The 20,800-nt window shown below is 64.2% G+C and overlaps 1 protein-coding gene across 7 annotated transcripts; it reads left to right on the top strand.

Moving 5' to 3' along the window:
- Window positions 1-225: 225 nt before the first annotated feature.
- On the top strand, window positions 226-20,746 carry PDGFA (platelet derived growth factor subunit A). Of its 7 annotated transcripts, none has more exons than XM_061402438.1 (8): window positions 2,780-2,795; window positions 4,186-4,315; window positions 5,714-5,810; window positions 10,312-10,416; window positions 11,680-11,867; window positions 17,475-17,601; window positions 18,181-18,249; window positions 19,994-20,746. In XM_061402438.1, the coding sequence occupies exons 2-7, from the start codon at window positions 4,253-4,255 to the stop codon at window positions 18,234-18,236; spliced, it is 636 nt and encodes a 211-aa protein (XP_061258422.1). In that variant the 5' UTR covers window positions 2,780-2,795; window positions 4,186-4,252; the 3' UTR covers window positions 18,237-18,249; window positions 19,994-20,746. The 7 variants fall into 7 exon arrangements, with proteins under 7 accessions (XP_061258418.1, XP_061258424.1, XP_061258422.1 ...); XM_061402435.1 differs by lacking the exon at window positions 2,780-2,795 and adding an exon at window positions 3,003-3,279; XM_061402437.1 differs by lacking the exon at window positions 2,780-2,795 and adding an exon at window positions 3,774-3,790.
- Window positions 20,747-20,800: the final 54 nt, after the last annotated feature.

Raw genomic sequence — 20,800 nt, forward strand, 5'->3', positions numbered from 1 at the left:
CCCACTGCAAAAAAAAAAAAAAAAAAAAGGATGGTAAAAGGGTGACAGTAACAATGGAGTGCCAACGGGTGCCAGGCCCCAGGCCAGCACTGCACACGTGGCGAGGCGGGCTGTGGGGCGAAGGGTCCTGGGCTGGCCTCAGGTCCTTAATAAAGGAGCCCCCTTCTCCAGGAGTGGCCAGGCCCTTCCCGCTCCTTCGTGGGTGGGTGGGGGGGTCATGGGCGGTGCCCAGAGGAACCAGAGAGGGGCAGACGCGCAGTTACCCAGCTGCACCGGGAGTCCCTCTCTGCACCTATTTGTAGCGCCTGACTCACCTTAATTATGGGTCCGCTGCACGTCGGGGCGCGCCGCCGGGACGCTGGAGATAGCCCGGAAGCACCGGCTCCGGGGGCGACCGGACATCCCCGGCTGCCAGGTGCGCCTTCACCTCCCACCAGCACTTACCCTCCCTGGAGCTCCCCCCCAGCGCCCCCTTCTTCCGCCTCGGGGCCTTTGGTTGCCAAGGGGCGCCCACAGCCTGCCAGGGCCGCGTGTCCTGGGCCTGGGCTCCCAACTGTGTGTGTGTGTCGGGGGGCGGTTGGGGTGGGAGCACCGGGAACCTGGAACTGGTCGGGGTCGAGCCGGACTCTCGGCCTGGGCGGGGATGCCCCGCCTTTGCGCTCTGCGAGGCCGCCCACGCCTCCTCCGACTCCAATGTATATTTAGCCTCTTTATCAAATGTTTGCAGTGAACCGTGTGAACCGCCTAATAGCGGCTGGAAATGAAACTCGATTCCTGGGCAGAAAGGAGCACGTGACCACACCTGAGCCGCCAGGATCGCAAGACAGGCGGGCTGGGCAGGTGCCGGAGCCCCCAACGTGCCTGGCTTCGGGACTCAGGGTCCCCTCTCCCGCAGCCGAGCCTCCATCTGAAACCGCCTCCCCACTCAGCCCCTTCCCCAGAGATGAAGACGCCGGGATTTGAAAGGGGAAGGGGCCTTGGAGAGAGGCGCCAGGGCCGGGGAGTCCCCGCACGCGTGGGTTCCCGTCCTGGTTGGTGATTCTTGCTCAAGTCGATTCAAGGTCTAGGAAACAGCGCCTAGGGATCTCCTTCTGCCGGCTTTTTCGGAGGAGGGGGAGGGTGGGGGCGGGCGGGCCTTGGTGGCCCAGTGTGAGTCTGCCCTGAGTCTCCCCCAAAAGCGGCTGTCACCGGCTGCACAAGTTTGTGCCACCCTGGGCAGCGGCTGTTGTCGTGGTCGCTATGACAACGAGCCGAGGTTTTATTTTTAATAGCCGCTAGCGATTAGAAGGATGCCTCCGTCGGGCCCCCCACCCCCATCTCGCCTACTCTCTAACTTTGGTCTGGGCTCCCGTAGAAGATGCCCCCATTCCATGTTCCCAGATCTCTTCTCTTCTGCCCCAAACCCACATTTCTGTCCCAAACTCAAACTGGGAGCCACTGAATTTCCAGGCTGGGATGGGGCACAGAGTGAATCACTTGCTCAAAGCTGGTGGAACCCCCCTCCCCAGGAACTAGCGAGCCTCTGTACAGAGGTTGGAGCCAGAAGAGCCCCCACCCCAGCCCTTACAATACAATGCGACCTTTCCTCATTCGAACACCGGCTATCAAACCAAGTCCTTCAGCCCCAAAGACGTGGGGGTCCTCAGGTCCCCTCTGCCTGTGAGGAACTCGATGCTCAAGCAGGTGTGATGCAGTCAACTCTCAGGAAGTCTCTGGGCTCCGCCAGGGGTCCAGCCTGAGTCCAAGCAGTGTGCTCTTTGCTGCCTTCTGGAAACCATCCAGCGGACTCCCTCCAGTGCAATGGAAAGTCTACTTGGGTGGACACGGACAGTACCAAGGCTTCCCGAGCTCTGCCTCAGCCCTCCTTCATTCTGAGCCCCGAGTGCGTGCTTTGGGGGGAGGGGGAGGCTGCAGGTGAGGCTAGCAGGGGAGAGAGGCAGGTGCGCTGGGGGGCTGAACGCTGGGAGACCCTGACCCCTGGGAATCCCAGGAGGGGCCCACCCCTCCTCCCCGGAATCTGGGGGAAGCTGAGGCCCCCCCCGCCCCCCACCGAGGGCCCACTAGACTCGGCCTTTGAAATGCTGGAGCCCGAGGAGCCGAGGATGAAAGAACGCCTGGAGGGTTGCGCCTTCACTGCCTTTGGCCGGAGGGCAGCCAGGGTGGGGGCAGGGACCTAGCCCGGAGGATGGGGGTGTGGGATGGAGGGCTCGGGCCGGCGGGGTTCTGTTTCCTCAGCCCACCCAGCCACTTGCAGTCCCTAGCCTTTAATGGCCTTCCGTCTAGCTGCGGGGTCACTTGGCTCGTTACCCATCTAGCCCTGATCCCGGGGCTTCTCCGCCCCTCTAGAGACCCGTCGCCAGGGTGCGGTCCCACCTGCCTAGGCAGGCGGGAGGGACCCAGCTCGGCGCACCGCCCTTCGGTGGCGGGGGCGCCGTCCAGCCCCGCTCAGGCCTCGGCCTCCCTCGCGTCGCTCCCCCGCATCGCTCTGTGCGGCGCCGTGGCCGGAGGTGGCGCTCTGTAGGATCCCGGCGCGGGAGGCTGAGACTCCCGGGCTCCTCTCGAGCGGCTCTTTTCTTTTCCTCCCTTCCAGCCCTCGAGTTTCTGGCTCAGACCGCCGCCAGGCCTTCCACGAGGGCGCGGGGACTTGGGGGTGCGGGACCCCAGGGCGGGGACGAGGTCCGCGGCAGCCCCCTCCTCCGACCGGGGCGCCCTCGTCTCCCGGAATGTGGGTGGAGGTTCCTCGTTCAGACGCCCCAGGCATCGGATTCCGGGCGGGGGCGCGTGGCAGCCGCCAGGTGAGTGTCCCAGACGCGCCCCTAAACCCGCCCCACCTCTCACCAGAGCCTCACTCCCCCTCCTTTTATGGCGGGGGAGCCGGGGGCCCGGGATCCAAACCGTGCAAAGAGGCCGGAGCTCCAGGGCGGGGGGCGGGAGGCGGGGGCCGGCTCGCTTTTGCCCTTTTTGGCGTAGCAGCTCTGGGCGCTGCCCTCTGCCGCCGCTGGGGCCCGAGAGAGGCGAGCCGGCGACGGCGGCGCTTCTGCGGCCGCCTCCTCCCCTCCCCGTCCGGTGCTGCAGGGCTGCAGCTGGCACTGGGGGGTGGGCAAACTCTAGGGAGGGGCGCCCGGGGAGCCCCGGGCAGCGCGCGGAGCCCCGGCGGCTGTGCTCGGGGCCAGGCCCGGGGCCTTGATGGGTTTTACTGCCTGCGCGAGCGCGTGTGTGTGCTCACTGCGGCCGCGGCGGGGCCCTGCCCGGCCCGTTCGGCCCCCACGCGCTTCCGAGGTGCGGGTCCGGGGCCCGGAATCCGGGGGAGGCGAGGGGGAGGGGGCGGGGGAGGGGCGCTGCGCTGCGCTATAACCCCCTCCCCGCCGCCGGCCGGCTCCACACGCGCGCCCCACGGAGCCCGCACAACTCCGGCGAGCCGGGCCTGCCCGCGCCGCCTCCTCCTCCTCCTTCTCTGCCGGCGGCGGCGGCGGCGCCGGCTCGGCCCTCAGGCCCGCGCGGCGAGGCCCCGGGCGGGCGGCGGCTGCCAGGCGGAGCGGCCGCGGGCGCTGCCCGGCTCGGGCCGGCGGAGGGCGGAGCGCGGCGCCGGAGCCGAGGGCGCGCCGCGGAGGGGCGCACGCAGGCCGCCGGGCCGCGCCGTGCTGGGCCGCGCCGTGCCCGGCCGGGCGGCGGCGGCGGCGGCGAGAGGAGGCCGGAGGCGAGCGCGGGGCCGCTGGTGGGCGCGCAGGGCCGCCCGCAGCCCGCAGGGAGAGCGCGAGCCCGCGCCGGGCCTGGCCGGGCGTCCAGACAGGTGATGGGTGGTGCGGCGGCAGCGGCTCCAGCCTCGCTCGGGGGTCCCTTTCGGGGCTGACGCCCGCAAATATGCAGAATTACCGGCCTGGTCGCTCCTAGAGCCAGCGCCGGGGAACGAGCGCGGCGGCGGCCAGCACCGGGAACGCACCAAGGAAGAGGCCCAGCCCCCGCCCTCCGCCCCTTCCGTCCCCACCCCCTACCCGGCGGCCCAGGAGGCTCCCGGCGCGGCGGGCGCGGCAAGCGCGCACTCCCTGCTCCTCCTCCTCTCTGGCGCTGCCTGCCTCTCCGCACTCGCTGCTCGCGCCGGGCGCGCTCCGTCGGCTCCCTGCTCTCCGCGCCACCCTCCTTCGGGCCGCGTTCCCTGAGGGATGGTACTGAATTTCGCCGTCACAGGAGCCCGGCTGGAGCGCCCGCCCCGCGGCCTCGCCTCCCCGCCGAGCCACCGGTGCCTCGGGACGCGATGAGGACCTGGGCTTGTCTGCTGCTCCTCGGCTGCGGGTACCTCGCCAATGCCCTGGCCGAGGTGGGTGCCACCCCCGCGCCCTGTCCTTTCTCCGACTCCCCCTGCGCACGCCCCCTGAGGCCGCCCGAGAGCCCGGGCTCCGGGGCTCTGCAGGGCGCGTTTTGATTTCTGCTAGGGTGGTCGGTTTTTAAATTTTCCTAACTGGGTTCTATTTTCTGCCATGCCTAAGTGTGTCTGGTGAGTTTCCAGCGTGTTGCGTCGCTCCGCCGCGGAGGGACGGAGTGGCGGCTGGGTGGACGAGTGGGGAGAAACTTCGGGGGCCGCGGGCTCCTCTCCGAGGAGGGAGACCTAGGGCGCGGCGGACAATGCAGCATTGGGGTGCGGGAGCGCGGAAGGGGGTGTGTGTGTGTGTGTGTGTGTGTGTGTGCGTGTGTGTGAGCTCGCGGAGCCGGGGAAGAGGGAAGAGCCCCCGACAAACTGGTAGGGGCGGTTGCAGCGGGAGCCCCCGGAAGGCAGGGTGAGCAGCGCAGAGCCGCAGACCCCGGGTCCCGGTCCCCACGCCCGGAGCGGCGGGTGGGCCGGCGCAGTCCCGCCCGCCCGGGGCCTGCTTACAGGTGGCTGAGCTAGGCGAGCCGGGGCCGGGCCGGGAGCCCTCGCCCTCCCACCACCCGCGTCCCCACCCCCACCCCCAATCTCGAATCCTCGTGAGCTGTGCTGTGATAAATGACTTTCTACTCCCCCGTCGTGGGGACTTAGTGCTTGAGACCCCCACGACCCCCTACTCCCTTTAAAAACCTGAAAAGAGTAGGGGGAGGCCGAGAGGTGGGGGGTGGTCTGGGTTGGGACCCGGAGCTGCGAGAGATAGATATTTAACCCTCACGTTCCCTGGCAGCCCCTCCCAGTCGCGGCTGGATTTGGGGCGTCTTCGTCGGCGCTAGGGCCGCAGCTGGGCCGGAGCCCGGGGTGGGGCGAGTGTGAGTGTGCGCGCGCGTGTTTGCAGACCCTCTCCCCCGCAGGTTCGGTCGGGATTCCGGGTGTGAAATTTAAACCTCGGGTAGATTAAAGTGTTAGGGCTGCCGTGACTTTCGTCGCCGGTCCGTGACGCATTTCAACTTGATCTTTCTCGATGTTGATTTCACTATTAGACCAGCAGCTCCCCGGGCCCCTCGCCACCCCTAGACCTGTAACGGACACCCCTGGGCAGAGGGGCCCCGTGGGTTTTGTGTGTGTGTGTGTGTTTTAATTTAAACGTGGGGACCCGTTTCTTTTTGTAAAGGGCAGACACGAATGGGGACGGAGAATTGTATTGGGGGTCTCATCCAGCCCCACCCTGGGCCTTAGACTCCAGGGCCCGGGCTGGGGGTCCGGCGGCCTTCCTGCAAGGCGCCCGCGCGGGCCGGGTGGGAGACCAGGCGCTCTGGGCAGCCACGGGCGCTGACCGTGTTGCTATGCTTGCAGGAAGCCGAGATCCCCCGCGAGGTCATTGAGAGGCTGGCGCACAGTCAGATCCACAGCATCCGGGACCTCCAGCGACTCCTGGAGATAGACTCCGTAGGTAAATCGCGCCCCTTCCCTCGGCGCGCGGGGAGGGCGCGGGCGGGCGGGCAGGCTGTATGTGCGCCCTGTGCCGCCTCCCGTGTTCGGGCCGGGCCGGGCGCCGCGCAGGAGCGCACCGAAAGGTCAGAATCCAATCCCGGGCCATAAAAGCCCAGGCGGATGAGTCAGGAGTTTCTCTTCCAATCACCACTTTCTCTCCCGGCGGCGGCCGGGGCTGCTCACTCGCCCAGGGATTGTTTTTTTGCTTTAAGGAAAATGCCGAATGTGTCTCAGAAAGTTAAGCCGCATAGAGGGCGCCGGCGTCCCGGCCAGGTGTGCGGTCCGGGGCCTGCCCTCCGGCCAGGAGGAGCCAGCCCAGACCTTGGGCGCTGAGCCCCGACCTGGGCGCAAGCTGGTACGCGGTGCCGCCCCCCACCGCCCCACCGAGGGCCCCTTTGTCATCGGTGCGCATTTGCTCTGCTCCTGCTGCCGGGCTGGGCCTTGTGGTTGTGAGTCCTGTGTTTTTCTGTTTTCATGAGCCAATAAAAAAGGCGCGCCTTGGACACTCTGCTGTTTGGGGACTATTTTGGGGCTCCCCCTCAGGCTCTGGAGCTGAGCCGCTTTAGGAAACAGTGTCAAGCAGACTTCTGAAGCTCTTGAGTGTCGGCTGCAGACTTGGACTGGCCCCAGGTGGGCAGAGGTGCTGACGACCCATATTGGCCTGGCTGGGAGCCGGTGGTGCTGGGTGGCTGTGCTTGCCTGTGGACCAGAGGAAGCTCTTCCTAGAGGACAAGGGTTCTGGCCCGCATTTCTGTGGCAGGAACTCCACTGTGAGTTAGCTAGGGGGATACTCATGTCAGAAAACTTACTGTTGACTGGACAAAAAGGAGCCCCAGATGAGCTTGTCAAACAGGGCAACCAAAGTTAGCCAGGGGTTGGCTGGGAGAATTGTAAGTGAAATGAAGATTTTTCTTTCGCTGCAAACTACTCTAAAAAGGGGGGCAGTGGAGGAATTAAGTAAAATCACATGGTCTAGTCATTTGGAAATTTGTACCTAATTATGGTGGTGGAAAGGCCTGAACTATTTTCATTTCATGCCAAAACCATTTTCTAGCAAGGGCGATGGTTTCTGTAGTTTCTTGACCCAGGAAATCCTTTGGCTGATCCTTATCAGGAAGGGGGTAGAATTTCACTTGGAGATCAGAGTGGGGCCAGGGGGGGATTTTGATCTGGTTCCTTGATGTGTAACCCTGGGGAGAAGGGTTTGGCTTTGGTTAGCCGAGGAGAACACTTGCCTGCATTCTGCTGCTCCCTGATGGACTTGGGCAAGGGGGGGACTGGCTTCCCAGAGTTTTTTTCCCTGGGAAAGGCTGGGCCTCCCGCAGTACCGGCTTTGGGTTGTGTTGGGGAAATGGGCCATTCACTTTCTGCTGGGACCATTCTTATTCTGTTTTCTGCAGCCCCGCCTCCCCCCCCCCCCACACCCATTAATGCTTTTAGCATTGCAGCTCTGGGGTCATGCTGATAGCATTCCTGACCTGCGGACTTCTGGGTCCATGGCCTCCTTGGAGGGTCCAAACAGAAGAAGCAAGGGTGCAGCAGCTGGTTCTCCGGGCTGGTTTCAAATTGCCCCCTTATAAAAGCCCTGGGAGCCTGCTCCCTCCTGCCCCAGGGAGTGGACAGAGTGGACCGCCTCATTCCCTCCCCCACCTGTTAGGGTAGCTGGGGTCTGAGAGGGAGCTCCTAGTGCCTGGTGAGCTTTGGGCTGAGAACACTCGAGGGGCCCCAGGGTCTCCTTTGTTCAGTAGCTGTGTCCCTCCAGGACCCTTTGTGACACAGACCCCCGGGCGGGCTCCTTCATCAGAGCTCTGGGTGGTCCCCCTCTCAGCTCTGACCTGAGCTGGTTGCTTCTGTAGCTTGTTTTGCAGAAGGAGTGGGCTGGGGGGTGTGGGTGTCTTTTCCCCACCTTCTGTTTCTGCCCCAAATGAGTAGAAATGGATCCCGCTGCTAGGAAAGGTTGTAAACTGCTGTGAGGTTACTTCTCCAGGCCCAGGACTCCCCAGCAGGGTCAGCCAGAGGTGGGATCAGTGAGGGGGCGGCTGGGTGCAGAGAAGACCCGCTGGCCTGGGTGTCCGTCCTTCCTCTTACAGCTCCGAGTGGAGCTCTTGCAGACTTACGCCTGGGAGCGGGAAAGGAGACTCGGGTTTGCAGTGGCTCCTCCCCGGGGCGGGGCCTCGTGACTGGCAGGTGGGCGTGGCCTCCAGGGCCGGGCCGTTCCCGTCTCCCAGGTGAGTCGCTGCGCCCAGGCCCGCAGGCGGTGGATTCCTTGCCCGCGCCCGCGAGCTCCGAGCGCGCTCACGGACCGGACAGTTGGTTTTTCACGTGTGACCTTTGGGTGCAGGGGCCAACATGTGGTCTTTTAATGACCAGTAGCATGGAGTTTGCGGCCTGTGTGTCGGGCGTGCTGAGAGCAGAGCATTCAGCCGCGCGGGAGCTTTGTTCTCTGAAGCCTGGCTGGGCGCCCGTGGCCATTGAGTAAGGATACATAAATATCATCCCATTAGGCCATTAATGCTCCTCCAGGACTGACGGCTGGAAGACGGCTCTCTATCCTTCGGACATCTGTGCAGAAGAGGCAGAAGGGAAAACCAGTTGATGAACTGTCCTGAGAGCCATTTTCGGGTGTGATTCATGTGTGGCCTTCTCTTGGGAAGGGGATCCCTGCCTGTTGCATCTCCACCCACATGAATCAGAGGGCTGCCTCCCCATCAGCGATGTCTGGGCTGAGTTTCCGGACCACCCGTCTCCATAGGGTAGTGGATGAGCTTGTCTGACTGGGAGCTCTTGCTACTCTTGCTGGGGATTGAGTCCTGGGTTCAGGTTGCAGAACAGTTGATTGACCAGGAGGAGGCTTTGTCTTCTCTGCTTCTTCAGGGGCAAGAGGCCTGGGTGTGGGGCAGGCAGTCGGGGGCCTCCTGCCGGCCATCGGCCTTGCTTGCTCTTCTGAGCTTTGGCCTCAGTTTCTTCTGAGGTGGGGAGGCGGCAGCCCCTACTGTGTGCACGGCACCACGATGTCGCGGAAGGCCGCTGTTGCCTGGCTGGAGCGCGGGGTGGGGTGCGGCCTGCGTTGCTGCCGTTGCGTTGTCTCCTAGAAGCTCAGGATTGACCACCTGCTCCTGGGCTTGGCGATGGCAAGATGGCCACCACCAGGACGTGACTCATAATGTCACTTTTTTCGTGAAAAAATGCTTCTTGTAACAGTTGGTAGATGGGAAATTCTTACTGCATGAGTAGTTCTGTTCTGATCTTATTTTGGGTCTCAGAAAAAATTAGCGGCAGTGGAACGTTGAGTCATTTGAGGGAAGAGCTGGGTTCCCCTGGACGGCGGGGTGCACGGTGGCGCATCTTGTGCTCCCGCTGCGTTCTCTGTGTTTGCACTTCGTTTCTAGTGAGTGCAGGTTCAGACTGCCGGCATGTGGACAGTCTCCACGGCCTCTGTGTGCTGCACATCGGGGACGGGGGTCCTCAGGTCTGGGCTCATGGCTGGGATACCACTGGAGCTTCTTGGGGAGGGGAGGTGGTGAGAACGGGCTCCCTGGGCAGCTGTGGCCCTGGAGGCGTGCCTTCTCAGAGCCCGCTGCCTCTGGTTAACGGTGGGGGAAGCAGTGACGGAGGGGAGAGGCGGGGAGATGCCCCACCAGGTCTGAGGGCCCATTACCCTGGTGCAGGTGCTGTCCTTGGGCGGGGTCCGCCCAGACGGCAGGTGTGTGTCCCTTCCGAGCCCTGTCTGGGGGCCCTGGGAGCAGAGCGGGTGGTGGTGTGTGTACCGAGGGGGCTATAGCCAGCCTGGGGCGCTAGGCCCAGCGGTGACCTTGGCTCTGGGGCCACTCAAAGCTCTTTCCTTCCTGAGAGCCGTGTCCCCCACGGGGCGCTGGGCTCCGGACGCGCCGCTCCGGTTCTAGCGGCCTCTCCATCATGGCAGGCTGACGTTCAGGGACTAGGGGGGTCTGACCGAGGCCCCGTCTGGCCTTGCTCCTGATGCCCCTGCAAGGCCGGGATGCTCAGCCAGGATTGGGTCAATGAGGGCAGCAGAGGAGGCAGCAGAGGTGGTGGAAAAGTTGCGGCTGCAGCCTGTGCGGGTCTGCCGTCCAGCCCGCTGTCCAAGGTGCGCTGTCCAGCAAGCAGCAGAAGGCCTGTCAGCTCAGCCTTGCGGGCAGGGCGGGCTGGCTTCAGGCACCTCCCCTGGGTCAGCCCTCATCCAGCTTCCCTGAGGAGGCGCCCCGGGCGGGCTGGCTGCAGGCCCTTCCCCACTGGCCTGCAGCTTCACGGTGGGGTGCAGGGCAGGCAGGAGCCTCGTGCCGGCCGCATTGGGAGTCTCATCCTGCACACGTCTGGAGGCCCCCCCTTGTGGGTACAGAGGGACCCCCTCTGTAACAAGGAGGGCGGTGGGGTGTGCTGCCGCGCAGGCCCCAGGGGCCCAGGTGTGGGCAGACGGTTGGCATCTCCTCTTTTTCCTGTAGGAGCTGAGGAGCCTTTGGAAACCAGTCTGAGAGCCCACGGGGGCCACGGCGCCAAGCATGCCCTGGAGAAGCGGCCAGTGCCCATCCGGAGGAAGAGGAGCATCGGTGAGTCCCTGTGCTGGGGGGCTGTGGAGGGGCTCCGGGGACACGTCCTCCCCCCCGACCAGGACGCGGGGTCCGTCTCTTCTCTGCTGTGCAGGCCCCGCGCCCCCTCCCCATTCCCTGCTGCAGGCCTGGCCTGGGCCAAGAGTTTCCAGAAGCGGGAGCCGCCATAAATTCCTGAGGTGCCCGGTCTTGTTGGGGCCTGTGCTGGAGGCAGCCTCGCTGGAGGATGGTTGTGTTTAATTTGCAGTTCATAACATCAAGCACAGAGTGCTCCCCGCCGCCCCGCGGAGGGGTGGGGGCAGCCATGCTGGGCCTGGGGGGCCCTTTCCGGGGTCCCCACCTCCTGCAGGCCTGGCCCCTTGGCCCCACTCTGAGCATCTGCGGTCTGCCTGGCCCCTTCAGGAGTGACTGCTGATGGAGGTCTCCTGGGGCCTTGGGCTCAGCCTTGAGGGGAGACCTTGCCCCAGGGGTGCAGTTGGGGGTGTGACCACCCAGACCCGTGCCACCTGGGGATCCTGACAGCTGTCCGTCCTCCTTGTGACCTTGGGCATGTGACTCTCTCTGTCTGTGCTGTCTTTCCAAGAATATGAATTTTATAGCTTCTGCCTTTGGGCGTGGTGTGTGGGTAGACGATTCCTGGTTGAGGCCAGCAGGCCCTCCCGGGTGACGTGTGCTGCCTCGAGTCTTCGGGCCTGATGGGGGCCTGCCCTTGAACGGAACTGGGGCTAGACTGAAGGCTGTGGCCCTGCCTGGCTAGACTCCCCAGATCCTTCCTGCTGGTGGGCGCTGGGTTGGGCACTGTGAGTGGGGCCCCTTCCCGCACTGGGGTGGCTGGGTCACCAGCACCCTGCCCTCTTCATTTGGGGGGCCACTGGAAATGTGCTTGTGGGAGGCGGGGCCCTTGGGAGGGGGGGCAGGTGAGAGCTGCCCCCCCGCCCCCGGTCCTGAGTGAAGGTGGTGTCCCAGCTCCAAGCTGGCCTCAGGTGCTGTGTGAGCCCCTTTTCAGCCCCCACACCCCAAGGGAGGCTCTCTGCAGCACCCTGCCCCTCTGGGGTCTCCCCTCCCAGCCCTCAGGTTACCGCTCACCTTCGGGCCAGTCAGCGGCGCCCTGTTGGGGGGTCTTTCTGCCTGTGCTGGACCAGGGGCTGTGTGACATGTCCCGTGGGCGGAAGCCATGGGCTGTGGGTCGCTCCTGCCTGGACCCCTGGGAGCTGCTGCAGCCCTGGGGCTTCCGGCACGTTCACCCGCCTCTCACGTCTGCAGAGGAGGCCATCCCAGCGGTCTGCAAGACCAGGACTGTCATTTACGAGATACCTCGGAGCCAGGTGGACCCCACGTCCGCTAACTTCCTAATCTGGCCGCCGTGCGTGGAGGTGAAGCGCTGCACCGGCTGCTGCAACACGAGCAGCGTCAAGTGCCAGCCGTCGCGTGTCCACCACCGGAACGTCAAGGTGAGCCTGCGCATCCCTGGCCTGTGGCGGCCAGCTGTGGCTGGTGAGCCGGAGGATGCGGCCATTTCTCTGACTGGCACACTGAGGCCCGGGGGCGGGACTGGGGCTTGGGTCCTGGTGGGTAGTTTAGGGGTGGTGTCTGGTCCCCTCTCCAAGCGCCTCTCGTGGGTCTTAGGACGACGAGATCCTAAGATCCACAAGAAAAGTGGTTGGCTTTGCCGACGGGTTTCGCATGGTGTCCAGCCATTTAGCTGAGAGCTGCCTGGTGTCTCCTCCAGGCTCTGGAAGGGTCTCTTGGGCACTTTAGTGGGGGCTCTGGTGGTGGCAAGGGGGCTGGGCGTCCCCTGAGAGCCTCTCCCCACTGAGACTGGAAGGGAGCCCCGGGCTGGGGCTGGGTGGGGAGGCTGACTCCCACCATGGCTCAGAACTTGGCTCAGAACTCAGGCTGCAGGGCCAGGCACCGCCTGTCATGCTAGACCTCTGGCCCCTGTGAAACCTGGGAGGGAGTCCCTCTCCACTGGACGTGCTGTTGATGGGGCACCAGCCAGGGGGGTCCTTTTGGGGGCCAGGTTGCCCCCTGTTTCAGGAAGGTGTGCTCCGCGTGGAGAACCACAGGCCCAGCGGCTTGGGTCAGATGTCTCTGCTCCCGTGTTGGGCTCCTGGGAACCAGTACATGGCCAGTGCTCACTATGAGGCCTTCTCCCAGGCGGGAGGCTGGCTGGTTTGACCGCTAAGCGCATCACGGGGTCTTGCAGCAGGGCAGGTTCCAAGGACACATACTGGGGCTTGTCCTCTGAATCTGGGGGAAATTCTGCATCCTCAGGTCACTGGGCAGCTCAACTCGGGCCTGGCTTCTGGCCCTATGTCTGGAAGCCTTTCTTAGCCTGGGCTTGCTCCCCTCTGGCTGCACCTGCTTCTTCGGGGGAGTGGGTCTGGGACATGGGGACTGCTTGCCCCCACGGAAGGTCTGTCTCCGGGTGGGTTGTGGTCCCTGTGGCCCTGGGGCGTGGACTTGGCACTGTCCCATGGAGGAGCCCCTGCCACCCACCCCCTCGCCCCCCCCCACCCCACTCAGCCGGGCCTCCAGTTTTCCTGGAATGTGGACTTCTGCTCTGGGGGTGCAGTAGAACTCTTTTCTCCACTGGGAATTATTTCCGATCACCTGCGAGTCTGAGTCCAGGCTTCTGGCCCCAGAGTGAGGTGTGGAGTTAAGGACCCTGTAGCTGGCACGCGAGAAGCACTTTAGACTCTAACTGGGACTTGACTTGACCTCGGGACTTGGTCCTCTGCGTGCTTTGGAGATTGAGTAAGTGGATTCCACGGCTGGCTGCCTGTGGTCTCAGGTGGACACTCCCCTGGGGCCAAGGTGCCCTGGAGTGCCTGCCCGGCGTGCTGGCTCCTGCCTCAGGCCTCAGGCTCCGGGTGGGGGGTCGTCTGCCCTGGGCACCCCGCGGGCCCCACTGCTGTGTCCTCCTTGGTTCAAGGAGGAAGCAGGCCTGATGCCTGCCTGTGGGCTCAGCAGTGGCCCTGGCTCTCAGCCCAGCCTCCTGGGCTTCCGTTGGGTCTGGGGGTCCCTCCTTGTGGTGTGTTGAGGGGTCTTAGGAGCCCCAGGAGTCCAGGGAACTGAGGTCTTTGTCTCTTGGGCCTGGGGGTGGGGTGCCCTAGATTAGATGGTCCTGCTTACGGATGCTGGAGCCTGTCTGTTGGGCCAGCAGCAGGGGCCTGGAGGTACAGGGGAGTGGAAATGGAGCGGGCTCTCTGCCCGTGGCTCCAGCCTTTGCGGTCCCCCACGGCTCCCACTCTTGCTTCCCATGGTGTGAGGGCAAGGCCATGTCTGGTCCCAGGCTGGGCAGTGACCCTCTGTCTCCCCTGGTCCATCCTAAGGGTGGGCGGGTGGTCCACAGCTCCTTGGGGGTCTCAGTGGGTGAGAGCAGGTGCTCCGTCTGCCGGAGCAGCCTGACCAGTGGGCAGGAGAGCCGAGTTCCATCTGCCCAGAGTGGGGTCAGCCTGCCGCGGGGGGCCTGACCACCCAGCTCCGCATCCGGCACCCCGCACGCCTTCGCCCACCCCCCTCTCCCGGGGAGGGCCCCTCCCGCCCTGCCATCAGGAGGTCGGCAAGGAGACATCCGGCCCCAGACCCCGGGGTCCTGGCGGGAGGAGACAGAGGTCAGTGGGAACAGGAGGCCCATTGTGGCATGCCCGCCCCCCAGCCTGGCCAGGGGCCGTCCCTGTTCCATTTGGGGTTGAGGCTGAGCAGAGAGCGGCCCTCAAGGCCCAGACTGAACATGGGGTGGGTGCTGGGGGTCATAGGGTGACGCACAGCCCGAGGCCCCTCATTGGGAGGAGAGGGCGGGGAGGCCGGGACGGTCTCCCGGGTGACTGAACCAGGCAGGTACCCTCAGCTGCAGGGGGCTCCGGGCCCGGGGTCAGGACACGCCCAGGTCGGTGGCCTGGCCCCCAGAGCCCTGCTGTGACCTCCATGGAGGGCGGCCTGAGACCTCCAGGGCCTGCCCTGGGGGCGGCTCGTGGACCCTGGAGCCCCTGCAGACCGGCCGTATTGCCACGTGGGCAGGGGTCCCAGCCACTCCCCGGTACCCCGCTCAGCAAGGCCAGCGCCTGGCATCTGCCCCCCGGTGCGGGCTGACATGCGGGTCCCGCCCCTAGACCTGAGCCTCTGTGGCCGGGACAGGTGGAGCTGGGCGTGGGCGGCGGCGGGTCAGGCGGAAGGAGCGGCTCCCCGCCGCCGGGTGGGCCTCCAGCCTCACAGGTGCTGGGAGTTTGGGGCGGCCCTGCTTTCAGGGCAGCTGCGGGCTCAGCTCTGCGGCCATGTTGGGCAGTTAACTGCAGTCTGACTTCGCCAGACCTCCGGCCTCTGGGAGGTGGGCCTGGCGTGTCTACCCGGGGAAGTCCAGGATGGGCCTCTGCACCCCTCGTGGACAGGGGCCCTGTGCTTTGGGTGGGGGTCCCCACAGGGCCGCATCGGCCGTTGCTGTTCCGGGAGCCAGGTCGGGCCGTGAGGGTGAGGCAGCGGCTCTGGCAGCATGCCTCCGTGCCGGGCTCCTGAGTCCCTGCCCTGTGCAGCGAGGCGCCCGTTGCTTGCCCGACTTGAGCCCTAGTCGGTCAGGGAGGGCAGACCCCATCGGCCGCAGGCCCTGGGGCTGGGTTCTCTTCTCCGGCCACTGTGGCCTCTAAACCGAGCCTGGAGAAGGCCTCCCGCCACCCACCTGGGAGTCAGGTCGGTCTGTCCATCGTGACCCCGGGAGCCGGACTCAGTTCTGAGTGGACTTGGGGCTGCAGGGCCCCAGTGACCCTGCCTGGCAGACTCAGGATGTCCCCTGGCTGAGAGGCACGCTCAGGGGCCCTGCTGGTTGCAAGTCCGGGACCCCTCCCTGTGAACCAGGCCCTGTCCGTGCGGCCTGTTTCTCAGTCTGTGAAGCGGGCCACGGTCGTGCCCTCTCGAGGCTGCTGTGAGAGTCATGGGCCTGGCCCGTGGGATTCGGGAGATGCTGCTGTTTATTCTGGACCTGGGACCTCTCGGGGGGCCTCTGGCCTCCGCAATGCCATACCCCACCTCCCACCTGCGTCAGGGGGCCCTGCAGGGCGTGGCTGTCCCTGGCCCTCCTGGGGGTGTCTTGCTTCATGGGGGCTGGCGGGCACAGGGACCCAAGGCCTGGCTCAGAAGGCTGATGGCGTCATGGGGTGGTGTGCTCGGGTGGGTCTGGCCTGGGACCCCGCATGTGGGGCAACTCCATGGCGGGGAGTCCGAGTGTCTGGTTTTTCAGGAGCAGCCGAGACAAACGGCGGGGAGAGCGTGGGGTGTGGGCTCCGAGAGGCTGCAGCGTAGGTAGGTCTGGGGGTGGGGCGCTAGGGGGTGGGGCGCCAAGGACGTCAGCATCTTCATCGTGGCCTTGGCTAGGGCGGAGGACGCTTTTGAGAATTTAATATTCACAGCGCATTCTTGGGGGAAAAATGTAGCCATTTCCTGGCCAGATGGAGGTGGTGGACCAGCCCGGATACTTCACACCCAGAAGCAGGTGCGGCTATGAATCCCTGTTTGTTTTTCTGTGATAAGAAAAACAAGATTTTTCTCTAAAGACTCGAGTGGCCGCTGTTGCGCACACCCTTCACTGAGGGGCCCCGGGCGGCCTGTCTGGTGGCTGGCGAGCCTCCCCCTCCCCCACACCCATGCCGGCCGTGGGGGCCTGGGTCCTTGTCCTGCCCTGCAGAGGATACCAGGGGAGGCGCCCACTGGCCAGAGGCGTGCCATCCAGAGGGCCAAGCCCTCGGGTGGCCTGTGTCCCACAGCAGAGGCCAGGGTGGTGGGAAGCGTGTGGGCACTCAGAGCAGGGTCCAGGGCGGGGTGAGGCGCTGGCCTGTGTGCCCGCTGCCTGAGCCCCAGGGGAGTGGACAAGGCTGCTTGGGCCGGCAAGCTGGCCTGTCTGGATGGGGGCCTTGGATAGGCTCTGTGCAAAGGTGCCGACTTCAGTGGTCTCTGGACAGTGACCCAAGTTCCAGGTGCTTCTGTGTGCGTGAGGCCGTTTGTCCTTCACCGTGACCCCCGGTGCATGTGACTTATGTCCCCACTTTACAGATGGGAAGGTGGAGGCTGGCTGCCCACCTCTCGGACTCTCCCCGGGGAAAGGGGCAGGGGCAGCCGGGCCCCAGGCCTGCAGGAGCTCCCACCCGAGGCCTCCTCTCTACCCGGTCTCGAGGTCTCGACTTGGGAAACCCTTGGGCCTGGCCCCAAACCCGGCCCAGCTCCTGACCCGTCTGAGCCACGGCCTCTTCACACGGCCGGCAGGCCACCGGCTCTATTCTGCTTGGTTAATGCACGCGGCCAGGTGGCCATTCCAGGTCTGGACGGGCCTCCAGGCCTGCTCGCCTATGAGGTGGGCAGCCTGGCCACCAGAGTGCAGGGTAACCCCCTGCCCGGGGTCCCCAGGCTGGAGGCTTCTGTTTGTGGCCTGGAGTCCCATTTGCCCTGGTCAGCTGTGGCCCATGAGCCAGGCTTCCCCAAGGCCTCCAAGTGCCGGAGGTGGGCCTTGGCCAAGCCCTGCTCCCCGCCCCGCACCCATGTCCCTGGGTGAAGAGCGAGGGATGGAGAGAGTGTCCCTGGGGGCTATTCTGGGAGCTGGGTGAGGCTGCAGGGCTGGGCCCGGCTGCACGTCGTGTGGCTGAGGGGTCCTTGTCTGGAGCCCCAGGTGGGCCCATGCCTCCTGCTCCTCCTCGCGGCTCGGGGTTGGGCCGGAGGGCGGATGGTCCCGGGCCTCGAGCGGCAGCCCCGGTCCCTGGCTGCTGATGGTCAGGCGCACCTTTGCCGACCTCTGTGGCTGTTCCACGTATCCCTGAAGCGTGGAAGCAAACCCCTTTCCTCACCCAGAGCCTCCCCCTCGAGGGCATCCTTCAGGGCCTCTCCTGGCGGGCACAAGCCTCTGGGCTCAAGTTAAAATGGGACCAAACCACAAACGCTGCACCTCACTGCTGGGTCTCACTGCTTCCTCACTGGTGCCCCTGCTTTTCCCACTGGGAGGAGGTCAGGGGTCAAGGGTCGTCCCGGCGCCCAGGCTCGTGTGCCGCTCGTCCACGGCCGCGCTGCTGTCCCGACAGGTGGCCAAGGTGGAGTACTTCAGGAAGAAGGCGAAGTTAAAAGAGGTGCAGGTGCGGCTGGAGGAGCACCTGGAGTGCACGTGCACGAGCGCCAGCCCGAGCCCCGAGCACCGCGAGGAGGAGGCGGGTGAGTCCCAGCCGGGGGGCGGGGCCGGCGGCGGGGCGGGGGGCGGCGCCTGTGGCCTGTGGGAGGGGCGCGGGGCGGGGCCGGCGCCTGTGGCCTTGGGGGGCGGCGGGGGCATGGGGGGCGGGGGCGGAGCCCTGTAGCTCAGGCCTGCGGTCACTGTGCGTTCACTGCGCGGCCCGTGCGACCCGGGACCTGCTGTGGCGGGGGGTGTGCTGCCCCCGAGAGCATCGCGGGGACATGGCCACGCGCCTGGAGGGAGGGGTCAGGCCGCCGTGGGGTCCCGTCTCCCGCCCCGGCCCGAGCGGTGAGCTGGAGAGATGCGGCCCGTCCCTGGCGGGTGGCAGGTGCTGGCCACAGTGTTGGCGATCGGGGACCTGGCCTTCTCGGCCAGACTCTGCCCAGAGCAGCCCGGCGTCGTGACCGCCGCGCCGGGCCGGCTCATGGGACCAGGAAGTGTCTCCCTGCCAGCGCCATCGAGCTGTTTTACAGAAAGACAAACACCCCAGGTATTTATTGCTTCAGTTTCCACCCCACACCCTCCCTCGGGCCCACTCACCCTTCCTGCCCTTCTGTCAACAGGAAGGCGTAGGGAGTCAGGTAAAAAACGGAAAAGAAAAAGGTTAAAACCCACCTAACGTGGCCAACCAGGTAGGAGCCACCCGCCAGCCGCGCCGCCATCCTGGGGTGGGAGGCGCAGGGCCCGCTCACTTGGCGAATCACCCACAGGCGAGGACGCGCCCTGATTGGCCTTGATCCGTCCGCGAGCTTCCGCTGTCTGTCCGGCCGGGCTGCGGGTCTCCACGCTCCTGTCCTCCGCCCCTTCTCCTGCCGCTCGGGACGCCTGGCCCCAGCCCCTCCTGCTCTGGGGTGCCCGCTCTGGCTTTGGCCCTCGTTGATCGGGAGGCAGAGATCATAGGAGCGGGGTGATCTGGGCTCCCTGAGCAGCAGTGGAGTAGCTCCCGTGTTTAATTGCTGGGATCACACAGACAGCTTACCCACTCCTTCGACAGATGGAAAAACTGAGGCTTACCAAGATCACAGATGAGACGTTGAAGGCTGGATAGATCCTGTCTGAAATGCTTTGTAAACATGTAGGGCTGTTGGTTGCTGTACTGGAAATTGTGTTTGGCTGCTAACAACACACCAGAAATAAGGGCAAGATAAGGTAGAGACCAGAGCAGGTACGGCAGTCTCAAAGTATCATCAGACACCCATTTCAGGATTGGTGATGTCCGTGCTCAGCCTCGTGGCCTGACATGGCTGCCCCAGCTCCAGAAATCGTGTTACACTCCAGGCTGGAAGAAAGGTTATGGTGGGGAGAACAGTGAAAGGACCCAGTGACTTTTGCTTTAATCTCACTGGCCACCCCTCCACTCTGAGGGGGCCTGGGAAAAGTGGTCTTTTCGAGGGGCTTCCCAGGGGAGGTGGGTGTGGGCAACTGCGGTTGTCATGGAGGGAGGCAGTGCTAAGTCTTCCTGGTCCTTCCTGTTGGACTGTCTGCCTCTGGAGAGCCTGGTCCTTGCTCCTGGGTATGTGGAGCCCATGGCATCCAAGACAAACAGTTGTGAGAGAAACTCTTGGCGACAGGTGCCTGGGAACCCAGGGCCCAGCTGAGTGATGTGTAACTGTAGAACCTGACCAGGCCAGGAGCTTCTCAGGCCTGTGGGCCAGGTCCACTCGGGAGGCTCCTCTGGGAGGAAGGGTCCACGTAGACAGATCCTGAAGCAGCCCCCAGCTGCCGAGCCTTGGCTTCGGGTCCTGAGGGTGTGCAGGGGCTGATCAGTACCTGCCTGTGCTTCCCAGTCTGCAGCCACCGGGCTAAGCCTCCACGGGCCAGCTGATGACAGAGACCCTAAAGGGAGAGTGCCGTCCCTGCCTCCCTGCTAGCATTCGGTCTCTGGGCGTGTGGTGTGAATGTTCGGATGAGCAACAGACGGGCAGTGTAGGGCAGGGAAGAGCTGCTGCACGCTCAGACCCATGTGCCCCGCCTGGTCACAGAGACCCGTGTCTCACTGATGGCATCCGGTGACAGGATTGCCTCATGGCCCAGAATGGCTGCCGGAACACCAGAAATCATACCAAGCTGTAGGCCAGAAGAAAGAGAAAGGTGAGGAGAAAAGCAGAAGAACCCTTCTGGGCCTCAGTTTTCCCCATCTGTACAATGGGAGAATGGGGCTTGCTCTGAAGCTGTGTTCTATGAGATCCCAAGAGCCGAGTGCCAGTTCTGGTCAGGATGTTACAGAAAGGGTAATGGGGCATATTTGATTTGGAAAATTTAACAAAGGCTTTAAATCTTGCGAGCTACCACGCAGCGTGTATGCGTGCGTGTGCGTGCCGTCATGGCGCTTGTGAGTTCGTGGCCTCTCAGTGTCTGTCTCTCTCCTGCCTGCAGATGTGAGGTGAAGATCAGCCAGCAGCCCTCTCCCGGGACACGGATGTACATGGCGTGTTACATTCCTGAACCTACTATGTACGGTGCTTACTGCCAGCGTGGTCTTTGTTCTCCTCCGTGAAAACTGTCTCCATGCACGCTTTGGAGAACAAAGAGACAGTATACGTCGTTCATGTGACATCAAAGCAAGTATTGTAGCACTCGGTGAAACAATAAGACGCTTCCTTGTCAAAAAAAAAGAGAGCAAACAAACCCACGGAACACGACAAACAAACTCACTCACAGAAATATCTGAACAGTTGCCGGAATGGAGGGACGCCCCGAGGGACGGAAGGACTGACGTCTCAGCGGACTGGATCTCTGTCCAGGGTGGTCACAGGTGCTTCTGCCGAGGATGCAGAGCCTGCTTTCTGAAGGCTGCGATCGGAGGCCGCGGGCTCTGCAGGCGCACGCAGGAGCCAAGACTGGGGAACCACATCTCCTTGCCGTAGTGTTTGAGTCTTATCCAGAAACTTCCCTGAGAGCCTTAAGTGGATTTTTTTTTTTTTACATCATAAAGTGATTATTAAGCTTTCCTTTTTACTCTTGGCCTAGCTTTTTTTTTTTAATTATCTCTTTGGAAGACATTTACACCGATAACACCAGGCTGCTGTGACAGTCAGTACAGGGGACGGTACCTTTCCTAGCAGGATGCAAGCGAATGAGCTGTATTAAAATAAACGTGGTATGCCCACCCGTGCATCATTTCCTAAATGTTTCTGGCTGTACGTGTTTCTTCTTGCCCCGTCTCACCCGCCTTTTAATTTA

Source organism: Bos javanicus, chromosome 25, assembly GCF_032452875.1.
Source record: "Bos javanicus breed banteng chromosome 25, ARS-OSU_banteng_1.0, whole genome shotgun sequence".
Classification (NCBI taxonomy): domain Eukaryota; kingdom Metazoa; phylum Chordata; class Mammalia; order Artiodactyla; family Bovidae; genus Bos; species Bos javanicus.

Excerpts from the sequence above, each read along its gene's own strand:
- PDGFA (XM_061402434.1), top strand. The coding sequence starts at position 2,724 with ATGTGGGTGGAGGTTCCTCGTTCAGACGCCCCAGGCATCGGATTCCGG. Across the intron at positions 2,796-5,713 it reads GGGCGCGTGGCAGCCGCCAG|GAAGCCGAGATCCCCCGCGA; the intron begins GTGAGTGTCCCA and ends CTATGCTTGCAG. Across the intron at positions 10,417-11,679 it reads CCGGAGGAAGAGGAGCATCG|AGGAGGCCATCCCAGCGGTC; the intron begins GTGAGTCCCTGT and ends TCACGTCTGCAG.